Source organism: Mesoplodon bidens, assembly GCF_964165515.1.
Source record: "Mesoplodon bidens genome assembly, chromosome: 19".
Classification (NCBI taxonomy): Eukaryota; Metazoa; Chordata; class Mammalia; order Artiodactyla; family Ziphiidae; genus Mesoplodon; species Mesoplodon bidens.
This window is the reverse complement of record NC_138179.1, coordinates 16601402-16619737: the sequence shown is the minus strand read 5'-3', so window position 1 is coordinate 16619737 and position 18336 is coordinate 16601402. Positions and strand designations below refer to the sequence as shown.

The window sequence follows — 18336 nt, the reverse complement described above, 5'->3', positions numbered from 1 at the left end:
GAGGCTGCTTAAAAAAGTGCATGATATAATCCAATAAAAAATTGATGAAAACATCCCACTGAAAGGAAAACAAGGAAGGAAGAGAAAACCAAGCTAGGGGTCAAGGGCACGCAGAGAAATGGTCAGCTTTGTAAAACTGCTAAAGGTGGCTACAAATTCAGCTCTGAGTTTTCTAGGGGCTAAAGCAAGGAAAGAACTGTGGTCTGTGATGAAATCCAAAGCATAGGAAAGATGAAAGAAAAAACAAAAAACAAAAATGCACCTCCAACTGCACAACAAGTTCAGTTTTTGCTGGGTGCTAGAGGGTAATTTCCTGAACATAAATTCCTACAAATGGAATTCTGAAATTAAAGGTTTTATAGATTTTTAAGGCCTCTGGGGTACGTTGCCAACTTCTCTCCCTGAAACGTTGCCCTGATTTAGATTCCTACTAGCAGCCTGCTCTCTTTCCTATACTGGGGATTATCTTTTTTTGGAAAGTAGAGTTCTTTTCAAATGTGATAGACACAAATTCAGTGTTTTCATCTGTAAATCATGAATGAAAATTATTCTGAATATTCTTCTTATCCATTCTGACAATATGCATCAGGTGAATTGCCCACCTCATATCTTGTACATATTTTCAACTAAATTGTTTGTCTATCTCTCTTTTTGGACTGGTATCTGGAAAGAGCTCTTTTTCTATGAAGGATACAGATTCTTTGCCACATGTGTTATTAATACTGTTAGTTGCCTTTCTGTTAGTAAGCTTTTTGACATCTAAAAGTTTATCTTTTTTAGGTTGTAAAATCAAATATTTCCCTTTTTTCCCCTAAGCCAGTCAGTTAAATATTAAGTGCCTACTCTGTATCCAACAGTGAAACTGCCCAATTTTACTGAAAAATGTTAGGTTAAGTAACTTGCTCAAGGTCAGTCAGCAGTAGGGGGGTAAACCCTCAGTAAATACTTGTTGAATGAATGAATAAGTGAATTGAGAGACATGAAGTTTTACTTATCCCCACCAAGTTGCAATTCAACCCTCTGTTTAGTATGACTGGCCTAGGATCATCACTTTTCTCAAGCAATACTGCTCCTACCCCAAGGCACACATGTTTTAAGGCTCTCTGCAAGCAGAGTGCTGGAAGGAAATACTCCTGGGCCATCTCCTTTAAATTAACCAACTTGGTACCCGTCCTTCTGGACCAGTAAACCATGTCATGTCTCTCCACTTCTGCTTGGAAAGAAAACTGCTTTCATCTTTTTTATTAGTAGGAGGCGTAAGGCTCCAAAATTCTCAAAGGATTAATAGACCTAGACTTAATGCCCAAAGTGTGGTCCCTGGACAAGCAGCACTGGCATCGCCTGGGGGCTTGCTAGAAATGCAGGATCTCAGCCACACCCCAGAACCACTGAATCCGAATCTGCATTTTCGCAAGATCCCCAGGGAATTCCTATGCACATTTGAAATTGAGAATCACCAATTTTAAATGAAATATTAATTTTTTGAAACTAGCTCCTAACAAAGCCAAATGCTTATTCTAAATGGTGAAGAGGCTTCCCTGGTGGCGCAGTGGTTGAGAGTCCGCTTGCCGATGCAGGGGACACGGGTTCGTGCCCTGGTCCGGGAAGATCCCACATGCCGCGGAGCGGCTGGGCCCGTGAGCCATGGCCGCTGAGCCTGCGCGTCCGGGGCCTGTGCTCCGCAATGGGAGAGGCCACAACAATGAGAGGCCACCGTACCGCAAAAAAAAAACAAAAAAAACCCCCACAAATAAATGGTGAAGAAAAAAGGTTAAAGAACCTGATGTGTTCCCCCACAAGCTGTGGAGTTGGTGGGTAGATCTTGATTTGTCTTTTTTTTCCCACTTCCTATAAACCGAGACACTGAGAACTCAAATATTAGCTGTTATCTGTCTAGGGTAGACCAGGATCTGGTACCACTGATACAAAGAGAATGAATTTAACTCTTAATAGGCCACCAGGAAAAAACCTGGCTGGGTGACGTCTAGGAAGGAGGTATTCACATAATAAAGAATAAAAACACAGATTGTCTCACTAGTAATCATTATTTCTGAAAAACACCATGATTAGTACTTCAAGTCCAAGTTTTCAACACTCTCAGGAAATCAATTTTCTTGCCTAAAAGGCAATACCCCCTCAGCCGTCACTATGACACTTCAGGAACGTGCGAAGTATGGGATTTGCATTATCCTATTAACGCTCCCAGCAACTCTTTGTGGCAAATTTATCATCCACATTTTACAGATGAGGAAACCGAGGCTCAAGGAGCCTGAGTAACAGAACCAAAGGTCACCCTCAGGTCTGTTTGACAGAAAGAACCTCGGGATAGGGTTTTGGCCGAGTCATTGGGCAGGTGTTCTCCATAGCCCAACCACATTAGAACCCACTAGGCCTGGTGGTGAGAAGTAGCTGTCTCACCGGGACAAGCACTTAAAAAAAAAAAAAAAAGGCATTAATGAGGGATAATCTACATACCTTAAAATCCACCGCATACTTTTAAGATGCTAAAGAATGTGAACATTCATGGAAATAAAGATGTTCTTTTCCCTCTAGAAGGAAAGCCAAAGAGGTGGTGAGCCCAGACAAGCAGTATTCCAAGGAGCCTGCGCGTCGGGCACGCCTACCTTGGATTCCATACAGCCGGTTGAGGCGCGACCGCCGGGCCTCGTCGGTGTAGGGGACTGCGAGCCACGGCATCTCACTGAAGTACTGTTTGAATGAGTCCTCTGACCTACAGAGACACACACACGGACACAAGGCCCTATTACCCCCCAAGGCACCACCACTGGGTCCTCCCCAACCTTCCACCAAGTCGTGCCCAGGGCCCTACAGATGCCGGGGCTTCCAATCATCGTGCTCCTCGGACACCAGGCCGTTGGAGGACACTGTCCTGCTCATTCCAGTGCACACCCCAAAGCAAAGCTCCACACGACAGGTGGACGCCAAACTGAAATGCCAGGCCACGTCAACATCCCACTCCTCTGCATCCTACACATTCAGCTCAGCTTAACGTCTCCTTTTCCAACACTGACAGGTCTTACTTTTATGAGGAGCCTAGATGTTCAGATACCACATGCCCCGCAATGTTTTTAATCTGTGCACATAACAGTGATGCGTACAGGACACTTAACCAAGCATATACCTACGACTCCATGTCTAAGAAACTCTAGGAGTGATAAGTCTAATCAAGTGATAGAAAGCAGATCCGGGGATCCGTGGGGCTGGGATTTGGGGGTGAGGATTAACTGAGAAGAGGCACGAGGGATTCTTTTAATTGATGGGAATGTTCTATGCCTTCACACTGTGATGGTGACACAGGTACATACATTAGTGAAAATACATTGAACTGTACACCCAGAATGTATGAATTTCATTGTATGTAAATTGTACTTCAATAAAGTTGACGTTTTTATTATTTATTTATTTATTTTGGCTTCGCCACGGGGCTTGCAGGATCTTGGTTCCCTGACCAGGGATCAAACCCACACCCTCAGTAGTGAAAGCGCGGAGTCCTAACCACTGGACCGCCAGGAAATTCCCAAGTTGATGTTTTTTTTTTTTTTTTTTTTTTTTTGTGGTACGCGGGCCTCTCACTGCTGTGGCCTCCCCCGTTGCAGAGCACAGGCTCCGGAAGCGCAGGCCCAGCAGCCATGGCTCACGGGCCCAGCCGCTCCGCGGCATGCGGGATCCTCCCAGACCGGGGCACGAACCCGTGTCCCCTGCATCGGCAGGCGGACTCTCAACCACTGCGCCACCAGGGAAGCCCAAGTTGATGTTTTTTAAAGCTTTAACAAAGTGACTCCTCCCTGTGGCATGCCTTCAGGTTTGCCCCACTCCATGGGGTGGGGGGGGCCCCCCCGCAGCATAGTGGGGCGGGGCCCAAGGGCCAATAAACTGAGGACAGCGTCATGCAGACATCCAGGGTACGACAGTGGACACAAGGCCCTCCGTGTGTTGCCATCTCAGAGACCCTTCTGTGAACAGAACACCTGGTGGCTCGGTCTGAACTGGGGCTGGAGCTTTGAGATGAAGGAAGGTCACTGATGAGTAAAGCCGGCAAGAGGGCAAGAAACAGAGGAGACTGAGGCTAAAAGGCCCTGACGTACTCCAGGAAGAATGTCTGTTCTTGTTTTGAGGAGAGCCCCTAGAAAAAGCACGTGGCCAGAGCTAAGAGAAATGACTGCAGAGCCCGCTAGGATAGGTGCCACATTCCATTAGTCTCCGGCTCTTTTCTTTCCATCCTCCCCCCTCCACATCCTTTCACCACCATCCACAAAGCTGAACTAATCAGAAAAAAAATGCATGCTAATCTCAAATGCCCCAGGCCAGAACTGGGATGTCCCTTAATATTGACAGCAAGGATGGGTTTTTCTTGGCTCCCCTTCAGACAATTACGTGAGTAAATATGAAATGTATCTGTCCCTCCGACAATCATCCCAGATATGTCTCCCCTGATCCCCATCCCCCAAGCTCTAAGCTAAAGAGGCGAGATGTGTACGGCAAGAGACATCCACCTAGAGAAAAGGGGAGATGCACCGCCACGCTCCCCAGCACGCGTTACCTGTCTGCACTGACAAAGATGATCTCGAATTTCTGGCCTGCCTCCTTGATCTTCCGGTAGGATTCCACCAGGACCCGGGTGAGGCTTCGGCAGGGCGGACACTGGAAGACATGAGTGGGAACCTGCAGCCGCACGTCGTGCCTTCTCCTTCCCAATTCCCAGCCACCTGCCCGTAGAGGCCAGGTCAGCAACACCCAAGCAGGATTCGGATCGCGTTTCCAGTTTACGGAAGAGGCAGAAACAAATGTGCCTCTCGTGATGGCGCGTATCCAGCACAGGCCCTGCCCCATCCACTTGGGTGCCAGCAGGCAGCAGTTAAAACGAGCTCCCGCGGGGCCCATGAGGAGCCTCGTCAGAATGGGTTAGGAGGACTCCTCTTTTTATTTATTTATTTTTTAGGGGGAAGGACTACCCTTTTAGGCCAGTCCAAAGAAGTCGTTTGCTTGCTGCTAATGTCATTCATCACAATAAGCACTTGCAGCATGACAGCCATGCTTCGGGCACGGGAGAAGGCAAGAATGCAGGGAAATGACACCTGAGCAGTCACACCTCCAGAAGCCAACCCCAGCTGGTCTTGGTGGTGACATCACTGCTCCCTTCTGTCTGGACTAAAGAGGGACCAAACACTCACCCAGTGTGCAGAGAAATAGACTCCCACGTGAGACCCCTCCAGGCTGCTGCTCTCCAGGGACTGCCCATTATTTCTAAGCAAGGGCCCTGCAATGACTTCCCTGAAGGGTTTAGGCCCCCAAGGGAACTCCAAACCTGAAACAGGCAACAGACAGCAAGAATGTTAAGACTCTTCCTCGTGGCCTCTGACCCAAAAGGCCTCAGGGCCGCAGAGCATGACAACTTTATCACCAAACAGTATTTTTTAACATATCCATAGAATCCACAGCTAAACCAGGAATAAAAGCAGGACTCGTCCACGGCAGAGCCCTACCTACCTTCAAGGCAATGGTTCCTGAACCTGGATGACCACAGGACCCATCTCCTGGGGGACTTTTGAAAAGTACAGAAGCCCAGGTCACCCCCCACCCCCAGTCTCAGGATTCAGGGGCAAGGCTGAAGATGCATGTCCAAAACAAAGCAAAACGACTCCCCGAGTAATTGTGATGATGGGACAGTTGGGAAATCACTGCCTCGGGTATTAACTGTGAGTTTCTTCAATTCCAACCCTGGACTCTCAGTGGCTCTCAACTCTGCATTTTAGAATCAGCTGGGGAATTGTAAAATTCCCCACCCCCAGAGATTCTGATTCAGCGGGTCTGGGTTGGGGCCCAGGGAACGCAGCGAGATGAGAATTTCAGTCTACTGAAAGGAAAGCGTAAAACCACTCAACCCAGATGGTCGACATTCTGGTGACACGTAAGCCCCAGGCAGGAAGAGCAAATGATATGCTCCCCCACTCAACAGAACAGTATTTTCTCACAGGGTGGTCCAGGGACCACTGCCTCAAAATCGCCTGGGGTGGGTGGAGGATGGGAGGGAGAAAGAAGCACAGCCTGGCTGAAAAAGCAGGTGGCCGAGCCCACCCTGAAACAAATGGATCCAAAAATCTCTGGGGGTGGAGGCGGGGAAGCTGGGTTTTTAACAAGCTTCAGAGTGGGGGGTGTGTGTGCGTGTGTGTTTACATTTCAGAAGGTAAAGACTTGGTTCTACCTGCCCTGGCTTTTACTGAGGACAATTCTTTGAAGCAGGTGAAATTTTTACTGGGAAAATTTGTGACCCGGGTTGAATCCTCCAGTTGGATCAGTAAGTGAGGGAAAGAAGATCTTGTAATACTTTTATGACGTTTATGACTCCAGTGCACAGGGTTGGGGGGCGGGGGTTGAGAGAAGGAGAGAAACAGGCCCTGGACAGCCTCTGAGCAGGGTGATGAGAGCCACCCAGGCACAGCCAGCTACCCGGCCAGTCAGCAAGACCAAGGCTTAGGACTTGAGCAGCCCCAGGAACTGAGGGGCCCTCACCGCCAGGCCAGCAGAGCAATGCAGAGATTGCGACTTTGCTACGGTAAAATTTTAATGAGAAAAAACCCCCGAAACCACACAGCCTGCCTCTGATTGTGAAGGTGAGAGCTGCCGTTGAAACAGCACTAGGAGTCGGAATCTGGGCTCAAGCCGCTTCTCAATGGCCTCCTCAGCCCTCAAAGCTAAACTTCCTTTTTCAGATTCCATCTCCGCTGGCCCATGAACTAAAGCCCCCACGAGGGACATTCTGATCTCCGTAAAAATCTTAACCATGACCTGGAGAATACTGTAATTTCATCAAGACAATATTCTCTAGCCAAGTAAACCCACACTCATGTATTTCCTTTATACCCTCTGTACCAACAGGGGAGGGCAGGGCAGGGGGCAGAGCAGGGGGTACGGGTGGACAAAGCAAGGCCTTACCCTCTGGGTCATCACGGATCACCAGCAGCCCATTCCTGCACACGACCTTCCCGCTGCTGGCGTCTAAGAATATTAGTGATGGAATGTTGGAAATTCGATATTTGTTCCAAAGTTTAAGCTATAAGAAGAAAAGTACAAGAAGGTGGTTAAATCCAAACCAGATTAATTGCAGAGTTCTTCGGAGCCTCCTGGGCCTCAGGGGTAGACAGGCTGGAAAACACGAAAGTACAGATTAAATGAATTACTGATTGAAAGCAGGGCTGGCTGGGCAAAAGGGATAAGAGAAGCTACAATCCCACTTGTCCCTGTGGCCTGAGACAGTGGAGCGGACCCCAAGTCAGAGCCACACCCAGGCTCAAGTCGCAGCAGAGGCCGACGGAGAACCACACTCGCCCTGGGTGAGCTTTTCTCTCCTACCTCTCCCGTGGGCACTGTCTCTAAGAAGCACGAACGTGAAGATGGATCAGGCATCTTTCAAATACAGTCAGACCTCCACCAGGTGGTTAAGGCAGGAAGGGAGGTTTTTTATTGGTGCCTCTCCACCCTATCATCAGGCAGGTGTTCGGCTGTGTCCCCTTGGCCCCAAGGGAGAAGGAACAAGGGCATTCAACAGATGACCAAGAGTTAAAACCAGCCCCTCTCCCCACTTCACCAGGTCCATGCACCGAAATATCAGTAGTCGCTCTAAGTGTGTGCCACTCAGCCTGCAAACACTTGGGAAGCACGAGCCTCAGCCAGCCCCAACCCTCATTTCCCTGTGCCACTTAAAACAATCCCCAGTCCTTGGCAGGTTCCTGCAGTCAGCTGCGCCAGCTGTCAGAGGGCCAGGGTCTGAGAGCCGAGGCTGAGAAAGTGTGAAGGCGACGGCCCAGGGCTAGGAGCCGAGTGTGTGCTGGCTCCTTTGTAAGCTCCTGGCCGTCTGGGTGGTGCTGCTCAGGTGGGCCGCTGAGAGCTCTGGAACTGAACTGCCAAGGCCAGAAAGTGACGTAAAGAAATGAAATGTTGAATTACCGATGCACCTCCAGAAAAGAAAGAAACAAGGGGAGATTGCAGGATGGCCCACTGGTGATTCAGCTGTGAGCCTCCCTTCAGGGGGCCTGGGGCCCAGACAGGAGGGGCTGGCTGGCCCTGTGGGCACTGGCACAATAGGGTATGGAGGTGTCGAGGGAAACAGGCATCAGAAATCCAGCTGCATAAAGCAGAGGAAAAGGCATGGGTGGCTGTGATCATTGTTTTTAACTCAGTCCCAAGCAGCCAGGGAGTTGGGCAGGGTATCTGCCAAGAAATGTGAGGCCTACCCAGCCTATGGAGACCCGGGTCTTGGCAGGAAGGGTTGTGGGACCCCATCTCTAACTGGGTTGGGCCCCCCTTAGTGCTGCATGTTTTTCCCAGCCTCCCGGTTCCACTGGGCTCTCCAGACCGGCCAGGACCTCAGATCAAGGGTGACTCTGCCCATAAAGTTTCCAGTGACCGATTTTGCACTATTGCCGAGAAACCCGATACAGGATTCAGATTAAACATTCTTAAGAGGTTCAACAACACAACAAGACCATCCTACCAGTGGGATTAGCTTTACAAGTTTGCTGGTACCAGGATCCAGCCAGGTATTAAAAAAAAAAAAAAAAAGGTGGTGGGGGTGGGGGATTAAGGTTATCAGATTTTTCTGATTTGAAAAGTAACTACTGGGGGGAAAAGTAACTATTGGGAAAAATGGGAAACATAGCAAACCACAAAAACTGAGATAAAAATAAGCCATGACTCATCACTTGTGAAAGCTTAGACAATTTTATATTCCACCAATGGCAAATGAGAGCACCCGTTTCCTGGTACTCTCACCAACATTATCACTACCATTAGTTTTCCCAGTTTGATAGGAAAAAATGATGCTCATTTTCGTTGCTTATCTTTCTTTTCCTTACTGATGTTTAGGAGATACACATCTATCTCACTGTTATAAATACACTGTTTTTCCCCAAGATGTTTTTTTACAAGTGGTAAGTGCTGCAATTCATTCAACAGATATTAACTGAGCACCTACTATGTGCCAGCCCAAGGGACAAGAAAGAACAAGGCAGATGACGTGGCTGCCTTTGCAGAGCTTCTATTCTAGTGGGAGAGACAGACAATATAAGCAAGAATATATAGAAAAAAATAATTTCAGGCACTTGTAAGCAATAAAAAGAAGCCAGAGCAGGGTAAGAGCGAAGGCCCACTGGGGGAGTGGTGCACGTTTTAGCGAGTGCTCTGGAAGGCATCTTTGAAGAAATGGCATTTGAGCACAGATAATGACATGAAACACGTCACGTGCACATGGGGGGAGGCTGAATGGGGAAGGTGAGAGTGGACGCGGCCAGACAGTCAGGGAGGGGAGCCACGATGAGGTCAGAAGGGCAGTCGTGGACCAGATCTTCAAGGCCCTGTAGACGTGTAAAAATAACAGAACTTTATTCTAAGCATATAGTCAGACCTCCATATCCACAGGTCCCGCATCTGCAGATTCAACCAAGAGCAGATCAAAAATATTCGGGGGAAAATAAAATCAAGAAAGTTCTAAAAAGCAAAGCTTGAATTTGCCAAGCACAGGCAACTATTTACATAGCGTTTACATTGTAGGTATAACTATTTACGTTATAGGTACACTGTATTAGGTATTGTAAGCAATCTAGAGAAGATCTGAAGTGTACAGGAGGATGTGTATAGGTTATATGCAAATACCATGCGATTTTATATAAGGGACTTGAGCATCCGCAGATTTGGGTATCTGCGAGGATCCTAGAGCCTTGGATGAGACCAGGTGAGGTCATCCAAGGAGAAGACACGGCTACAGAGGAAAAGGGACCCCAGGGGAGAGCCGGGTACCACCTACAGCAGGCTGAGGAGTGAAGAGTGACACAGGAAAACAGGGAGACTCCAGTGTCCCAATAGGCAGGTGAGCAAAGTGTTTTGGAGAGGAGAGTGTAGGCCACTGTGTCAAATGCCCTGAGATGTTGAATAAGATGAGGACAGAGGACTGACCGGTGGATGTGGCACCAATGGTCACATGTGACCTTGCTGGGGTCGGGGAGGAGTCAGTGCAGGGGTGAAGCTGACAGACACACTGGAATGAAGAGGGAAGGACGGGGCACAGCTCTGTCCAGCACACATGCCTACAATGGGCCTGGGACCCAGACAAGTCCGAGTCGTCCCGACAACACGTGAAACATCAAGAGGAGAATAACAGAAAGAAGAAAGGTTATAAAAAGAGGAGAAAATAGCAGATAAGGGGCTGAGGTAGTGACTACAGGCAACTCTCTTTAAGAGTGTTGCTGTAAAGGAAGCAAAGAAATGGGATTGTAGCTGGAAAAATACATGATGAGGTCAGAGGGAGGATATTTTAAAGATGGGAGATACTGTAATATATGCAACGGGGAATAATACAGAAAAGAAAGAAGAAAACTGATGAAAAGGAAAAGTGTAGAAGCAAAGTCCTTGAATAGGCAAAAAGGTGGGATCCAGGTCACAAATGGAAAGATGGAATTGTAAAAACAGCTAATTTTTAAATATACAGTCATTCCTCGGTATCCACAGGGGACTGGTTCCAAGACCTGCCGCAGATACCAAAATCCTGGAATGCTCAAGGTGGCCCGCCATATTCTCGGTTCCACATCTGCAGATTCAACCATCCACAGATAGCGCAGTACTATAGTATTTACTATGGGAAAAAAACACCAAAACTGTGTATAAGTGACCCACACAGTTAAAACCCATGTTGTTCAAGGGTCAACTATACACATTTCAAAGTACTTTTTTAGTCTGAATAAAAAATCATGCCATTTGCAAATAAAAACAACTTCATCTTCTTTTTTCAATATTTGTATTACTTCTTTTCTTTTCTTTTCTTTTCTTTTTTTTTTTGCAGTACGCGGGCCTCTCACTGTTGTGGCCTCTCCCATTGCGGAGCACAGGCTCCGGGCGCGCAGGCTCAGCGGCCATGGCTCACGGGCCCAGCCTCTCCACGGCATGTGGGATCCTCCCGGACCGGGGCACGAACCCGTGTCCCCTGCATCGGCAGGCAGACTCTCAACCACTGCGCCACCAGGGAAGCCCTTATTTCCTTTTCTTGTAGAACCATTCTGGCTGGAATTTCCAGAACAATATTAAGTAGCCAGCATCCTTATCTTCTACCTGACTGTAATGGATATATCTTTAATATTTTACTATCTTATGTAATATTAGCCATTGCGTTGAGACAGATATCCTTTAACATGTTAAACAAAACAGTCTTGAATGTTATCCAGCCTGAAAAAGGAAGGGTATGCTACAATAAGGATGAACATTGTGGACATATGCTAAGTGAAATAAGCCGGTCACTGAAAGACAAATACTGGATGATTCCACTTAAATGAGGTACTTAGAGTAGTCAAAATCATAAAGACAGAAATTGTAATGGTAGTTGTCAGGGGTAGGGGGGATGGGAGAAAGAGTTACTATTAAATGGGTGTAGAGCTTCAGTTTTACAAAGATGAAAAAGGTTATGGGGATAGATGGTGGTGATGGTTGCACAACAACATGCATGAATATATTTAATACCACTGCAATGTACACTTAAAAATAGTTAAGATGGTGAATTTTATGTTATGTCTATTTTACCATAATTTAAAAAAAATAGCCTTCCTTAACTCTTTGAACAAAAGTTTTATCAGGAAAAGGGCTTTCCCGGTGGCACAGCGGTTGGGAGTCTGCCTGTCAATGCGAGGGTCCCGGGTTCGAGTCCTGGTCCAGGAGGATCCCGCATGCCACAGAGCAACCAGGCCTGTGCGCCACGGCTGCTGAGCCTGCGCTCTGGAGCCTGCGAGCCACAACGACTGAGCCCGCGTGCCACAGCTACTGAGGCCCGTGCGCCTGGAGCCCGTGCTCCGCAACAAGAGTGGCCCCCGCTCACTGCGACTGGAGAGGGCCTGCGCACAGCAGCGAAGACCCAGCGCAGACAATGGTAAATAAATAAATAAAACAATGGATCTATTAAAAAAAATAAAAGTTTTATCAGGAATGGATGGTTACTTTAAGGTTACTCCTTTGACTTGCTGTGGTAGATTTCATTAGTAACCACTCTACAGTTAAACCATCCTTGCCTTCATAGAAGAAATCTTCCCTGGTCACATGTGTTGTTAAGGGATCACTATAATCATATCTCCCCAGGGACTTGGGACTCCCACAAGCAAATGGCATCTTGTAACAACAAGCTTTTTGGTAGCTAGTCTTTTTCCTAAAGGAAACTGCAGCCTGTGAGCTTTAAATATAAAGATGGCAGATGTAATGGGATTGTAATACAGCGGTTTAAATGTAGGCACCCATATTATACTTGAAACATAAGCATGTGATTGGCTCTTGGTTAGATATTTTTCGAGGAATGGTGGCTTATGGTACCTGGGCAACATAGCCCCTAAATGCTGGGCCACTCAGTGCGAGTCAGGACCATTCCCCCAGCTGATGTCATAAAAGGAGGACCTGAGGATGAGGCCTGCTTAGTGTAGTACCTTTTAAGACTCTAAAAATAGAGGTGTTGTCCCCTCCCCCATAACAGATAAGGAAGAATTCAATTTTTTCTGGGTCCCTCATGTAGGCAGAAGGACTATAACACCCTCCCCTTGTCCTACCTCAGATCATCACAGATATTTCTTTTCTCCCAATATCCTCCTTAGAGAGGGAAGAAACTGTAACCCCTATGACCTTTATCTTCCTCCCTCCCTAGAGAGCCTCCCCTTTCTTTCCCACTGGATCTCAAGGAAGACAGGAGGTCATGGCTGCGTTTTGTCCATTGTTGTTTCCAAGTAAAGGCCCACTGGGTTAATGGGAAAAAATTATGTTTCTAGACTCACATCTGACGCTGAAAAGTTGATCCTTTCGTAGACTAACATATCATGGCCTAATTTTATATGATAGTGATTTATTTAGGAACTTATGTCATTCATCAGTGATTTATAGGTTTGCTTGGGACTATCTGTCTCAGGTTTTAGCATCCCGATTACTCTGCTCTGAAACTGTGCAGAAGGCATAAGAATGATCATTCCAACCATGTCAATTTATGTTAGAAAAGTCACACAGGTCCGCTTTGATGATTCTTTTATGCCAACTGGAAATGAGCTTCAAGAAATGATCACCAAGATTCACCTCTGTGCCTTTAAGTGTGGCTGACATCTCAAGTCCACTAAAGGTTTTCAAAAAGGCCTCTTAAAACATTGGTTTCATAACCATTTTGGGGTCACAGACACTTTTGATGATAAAAGCTACATATAGATCCTTTCCCCAGAGGAAAATACACATGCACAAAAAAGTCTGTGTGTAATTTCATAGAGTTCGTGATTTCTTTGAAGCCAGATTATTGAACCTGTCTGATTCCAAGAGGTCTATAGACCCCAGAAAAAGACCCCCTTCTTTTAAGAGTTCACTTTAGTACATGGCTTAACCCTGATTCAACTGGGAGAACTAGGATATTGCCCCATCTTTACTCTTGTCATGAAAATTTCCTCTAATAAAAATCAGCATTTACCTAAACTCGAAGATGACGCAATGGTGAAGAGTGGGAGGTTAAAATCTCACTATATGCAGCTGCCATCTTCCCAAACTTATTCAGAGCTGGGTGCCGCCAGTGGTCTCCAATTCATCCCTTTGCCTTCGGGATGGTGAAGATCAGAACCACCTGGGACAGAGCCCTAATGTTGCTTATTTTTTAAGGATCCCTAGGAAATGAGCTCATAGTCTTTCCTGGTATGATATTAGAGCATTTAAGCAGAGTCAGGAGCATAAGTGCTTCTACATTATCTCAAAGCTCTTCTTGGGAGGAAATAACGGTGGTGGAGGAACCAAATGGGCTTGGGAGGGCCTGGGTTTCCATCCTGGCCCTGACATCTCAGTAGATGTCAGTAGGTGACACGGTACCAGACCTTGGGCAGGTCACACCTGCTGGCCTAGCACGGTCATACCCACATCGCAGGATGAATACGGAACTTAAACAACGTAACGTGTGTGGAGACACTCTGAAAACTAAAGCATTACACACATGAGACACATTATTAATATCTGAATCAAATTTATGCTTATTTCCCCCTTGTCTTGTCAGCATCCTTTTCAAAAAATGTTTTCCTGTCAACTCTATTTTAAAGTTAATCAATCAACTGCCTAGGCTGCATATAAAACTCAGAAAACAGGGATTTCCTTCTGTAGCAAGTGGTCTCTTTGCCATAAGCACCTTCTGCAAAACACGTACATATTTGGGGCCCAGTTTAATGTGGTCCGTTTGCCTTCCTCCCTCCCTTTCTTCCTCCCACCTCCCATTTTGGCTTTCCAGGTTTTAAAGGGGCAACTGGATTTTTTTTCTTAAACTGACCCTGGATTTTGCCTTTCTCTCTTTTTAAGAGAACTCTGACCTCACGTCTGATTCTGCCTTGGAAGTGTGAAATACCATACAGTCTGCTACCAAGGAGCGTAGGAGGGAGAGGAGCCATGCCAGGCGGTTCCCATCCCAGCACCTGAAACTGGGAGGTGGACTGAGGGCAGGAGCCCCTTCCAGGTCACCAGGACAAAGAAGGCCAATGGCTACTGAACAGGTTCATTAGAAGGGCCACGCTGACCGGCACTGCTGCAGGTGAGAGAGACCCAGTGACTTTCACATCCAATGCCTGCTCTCGCTCCAGTGACCGTCCTGGCACAACATCCACCCAGAGTTCATTTTGATGCCACATCCCACCTCCTTTCATAACTACCCAGAGGCCAGGCAACTCCGAGAGAATGCGTCCCAGCAAACGCCCAAAGCCTAGAATACAGAAGGCAAGGCAGCAAAGATGAAATAGACAAAAAGAAAGAGGAGACGATATTAGCTAGACTTGGCCAAAAGCAAAAAGGATGACAAACCAGGCTATCAGGTTACTTAAAAGTTCCCATTCCTCAGCCTGGTGGCAGGTTCTCGTTAGCGATCCCAAGGCTGCGGTAGGAGCTATCATCCCAGGAGTGCGGACCAGAAATGCTTTTACAGTGACCGAACAGTGAAGCAAATATCAAAAGGGATGGGATTGGGGACTGGTAAACTGTAAAAATGCAGACTCTAAAGCTGAGCTAATCGGAAACCCTGGTGGGATTAGTCAGCACCCACACATGCCACAGGGAAATTCAACCTGGTAATTTCTGAGAAGCCCCAGCTCCTGAGGGTGACACAGAATCTGCCTCTCATTCTGAGGACTGGGTCTTGCACTTGACTGGGGGTCTAAGTTTTTAATTTCTCAACAGCTGCTGAAAATCTGTGGGATCAAGCCAAAGCTAACATAGATGTAGGATTAATCAGCCAGCTCCTTGGCAAGGTCAGCTGGAACCTTCTCAGGCAGACCTTACCCCAGCCCTTCCACCAAAGGCTGACCATGGTCAACACCATCCTTTCTGGAAGCAGCATGTGAAAACAGATCTTCAAACAGAAGAAAACAGATCTTCAAACAGAAGAAAACAGATCTTCCTACCCTTTCTAACCAAACATGACCAAAGCCCATTATATATGCAGTGTGAGAGGGAAATCCCCCCTGTCCCACTGTCCAATGTCAAGGCGGTATATACATACACTAGAGGTTACTCAGCACAGGTTCTGGAGCCCAGGTCTAACTCTGCTCCGACCACTTGTTAGTTGGTGACCTCAGGCAAGCTACCTAACTCCTCTCTTAGTTTTCTCACTTGCAAAACAGAGATAACAGTACCTACACCTCACTGGGCTGTTGTAAAGATTAGATGTGTCATATAATGTGCTTAGAATAGGGCCTGACCCAGGTTAGGTCCTATATAAGTGTTAGCTGCTATTATTATTGTTGTTGTTGTTATCCCAGAACCATTCTAAATGCTCCAGCAGGGCCTTGTCCTCATATCCCCAGAGTTAAGACCAAGCCTTGCTTCTGAGGCAGGATTCCCAGTGTGTGATTTGGCCTGAGACTCCAATTTCCCAGCCTGGTACAGCGGTTGGCCAAGTACAGTGCTTTTGGCACGTTATGCGTTCAGTAAATGACGGTGAGCAAATGGAGGAATGACAATGGAAGGAAGGAAGGGAGAGAGGAAACACTGTCGACGGGTCAGCCAGACTAGATGCCCAGCTACACAATCAAGTTCAGCCATTTAAAGGGCTTCTTTTTTTTTTTTTTTTTTGCAGTACGCAGGCCTCTCACTGTTGTGGCCTCTCCCATTGTGGAGCACAGACTCCGGATGCGCAGGCTCAGCGGCCATGGCTCATGGGCCCAGCTGCTCCGCAGCATGTGGGATCCTCCTGGACCAGGGCACGAACCCACGTCCCCTGCATCGGCAGGTGGACTCTCAACCACTGTGCCACCAGGGAAGCCCTAAAGGGCTTCTTGATGACCAAGACTCTTCCTTGTTCCTTGGGAGACTTGGGGGCCCAGAAAGCTCTTTAAACTGCAGAATAAATTACCCAAAACAAGTGCTGGTGGAATTAAAGCTCTTATCCCTTTATCTAACAGTGTCTCTGATCCCTTCCCTTCCCCAGTTCCCCTCTGTCTGGAGGCAACACAGAGAATGGACCAGTGAGATCAAGGAAGAGGTGCAGGTGGACTGGGCCGGGCTGATCGGAACCTGCACCAGCTTATGAGAAATCAAAGCCCTCCCAGGGGACGCAGCTCTGAAACTAGATTAACAATCAATTTCCCCTTCACTACAGCTGGTTTAGAAAGAGGACCTGTGCCCTAAGGGTCGCAGAGCATGAGGTTTACAAAATAACATGTCCTCGCTGCTTCCTGCAGACAAAGGCACCAGGCCTGAAGTACACCACACGCTCTCCTTCTGGGTCCATCTCTGCTACTCCAGGCTGCAGTAAAAGAAAAAGACAAGACTAGGTAGGAGGGACGTTATAAATTTACTCTTCATTTCCCCAAATCTCAGAATAGTAAGTTTTCTAGCTGATTTACAGCTGACCTAGCTGGGCTGTGCAATCCAGCAGAGATTCACCCGGTGTGATTCACTTACAACGATAATCAAAGTGCCACAGGGGACATGAAGGGTGTGAGACACCAGGCCTGCCTTCAGGATCCTTGCGGTTTAGAAGTGGAAAATGGTAAAAATGGTCAATGTTATATCTATTTTACCACACGCACAAAAGTGGAGCTATAACTACTTCTCTGCAGGCATAACACGCAGTAACTGCCAGGAAAAGTGAGCAAAAAGGGCCAGAAGGAAGCCTGGCTCCATCTTAGTTTAATGAACGTGCCAGGAATGGCTCGGTGTGTTCAATCAAACACGCTTACTGTTTCAAACATCCTCCATAAAACCACTGTGATTCCATGCAGGGGTAGCCCCAAGAAGCAACAGCTCAGGGCTGAGTTTGGTCCTTGTTGGTCACTCAAATCTTTAGTCAGTAGTTCTATCAGAAGGCAGTATGGTGTAGGTAAAATGGTTACGAACATGGTTCTGGAGCAGACTGCCTGGGTTCAAATCCCAACTCTGCTACATCCCTGCTGGGTGACCTGGGGCAAGTTACTTCACCTCTCTGAGCCTCTATTTCCTCATGAGTAAAGTGAGGATAATAGCAATACCTGCTCCATATTGTTGTTGTTAGAATGAACTGGATTAATGTATGTATAAGGCTTAGAACACTGCCTGGTACACAGTAAGTGTTCGATAAATGCCAGAAATGATGATGAGGCCTAAAGAGGACACTGCCATTTCTCCTTGACCCTAAGTGGAAAAATGTGCTGACCCCTCTAACCCCCATCAAGCCTCCATGTCAGCTGTAGGTTACATTCTGGCAGAGGCGGGGATGTGGGAAATGACTTCTTAGGCCTTGTGCAACGTGGGACACCTGCAGACACAGGAACCAGGCCAGGAGACAACCCTACAGAGTAAGAGCTGGGTACTCCCAGCCTGGTGCTGTGGGGACTTGTTAAGTTCCTAAGAGCCTCATTTTGCTCTGCAAGATATTCTTTTACAACAGGAACCACTCTGCCGCTAGTATGAGGTGGAGGATCTGATACGCTGCTTCTTCCTTTTGTCTCTTTATCCAAGAGACGTCTGTCCTTGTCAGCAGCCAGCCTTCCACCACACACCTCACTGGCTGACAGCAAGCTCTGCTTCTGTCTTAACTGGTGGCTCCAAAGTGCCGTCAAAGCCCTGCCGGTTCCCAGCATGAGGGGCGCCTACTGTGCTTCTATTAGGTCCAACACAGAACCACCACTGCCCCTTCATCCTTCCTCCAAGCAGACTGCTGTGCTCTGGGGGCCTCCAAACCCTCACTGCATGAACACGGGAGGGAAGCACACGCAGCAGCTGAGAGCACAGGCTCTGGGGGCAGATGGCCTGGAATCCTGGCTCTGCCCCTCAGGCAAATGACACAGCAGCCCCCCAGCCTCACTTTCGTCAATGGCA

General features: G+C 47.4%; 1 protein-coding gene across 2 annotated transcripts in view; it reads right to left on the bottom strand.

Moving 5' to 3' along the window:
- NXN (nucleoredoxin) overlaps positions 1–18336 on the bottom strand; it is a 144279-nt gene that overhangs the window by 16497 nt on the left and 109446 nt on the right. For both annotated transcript variants that reach the window (XM_081218473.1, XM_081218472.1), the window contains exons 2-5: positions 6955–7072; positions 5193–5326; positions 4562–4662; positions 2625–2731 (exon numbers count right to left, since the gene is read on the bottom strand). In XM_081218473.1, coding sequence (XP_081074599.1) covers positions 2625–2731; positions 4562–4662; positions 5193–5326; positions 6955–7072 — 460 coding nt within the window. The remainder of the gene's footprint in view (positions 1–2624; positions 2732–4561; positions 4663–5192; positions 5327–6954; positions 7073–18336) is intronic.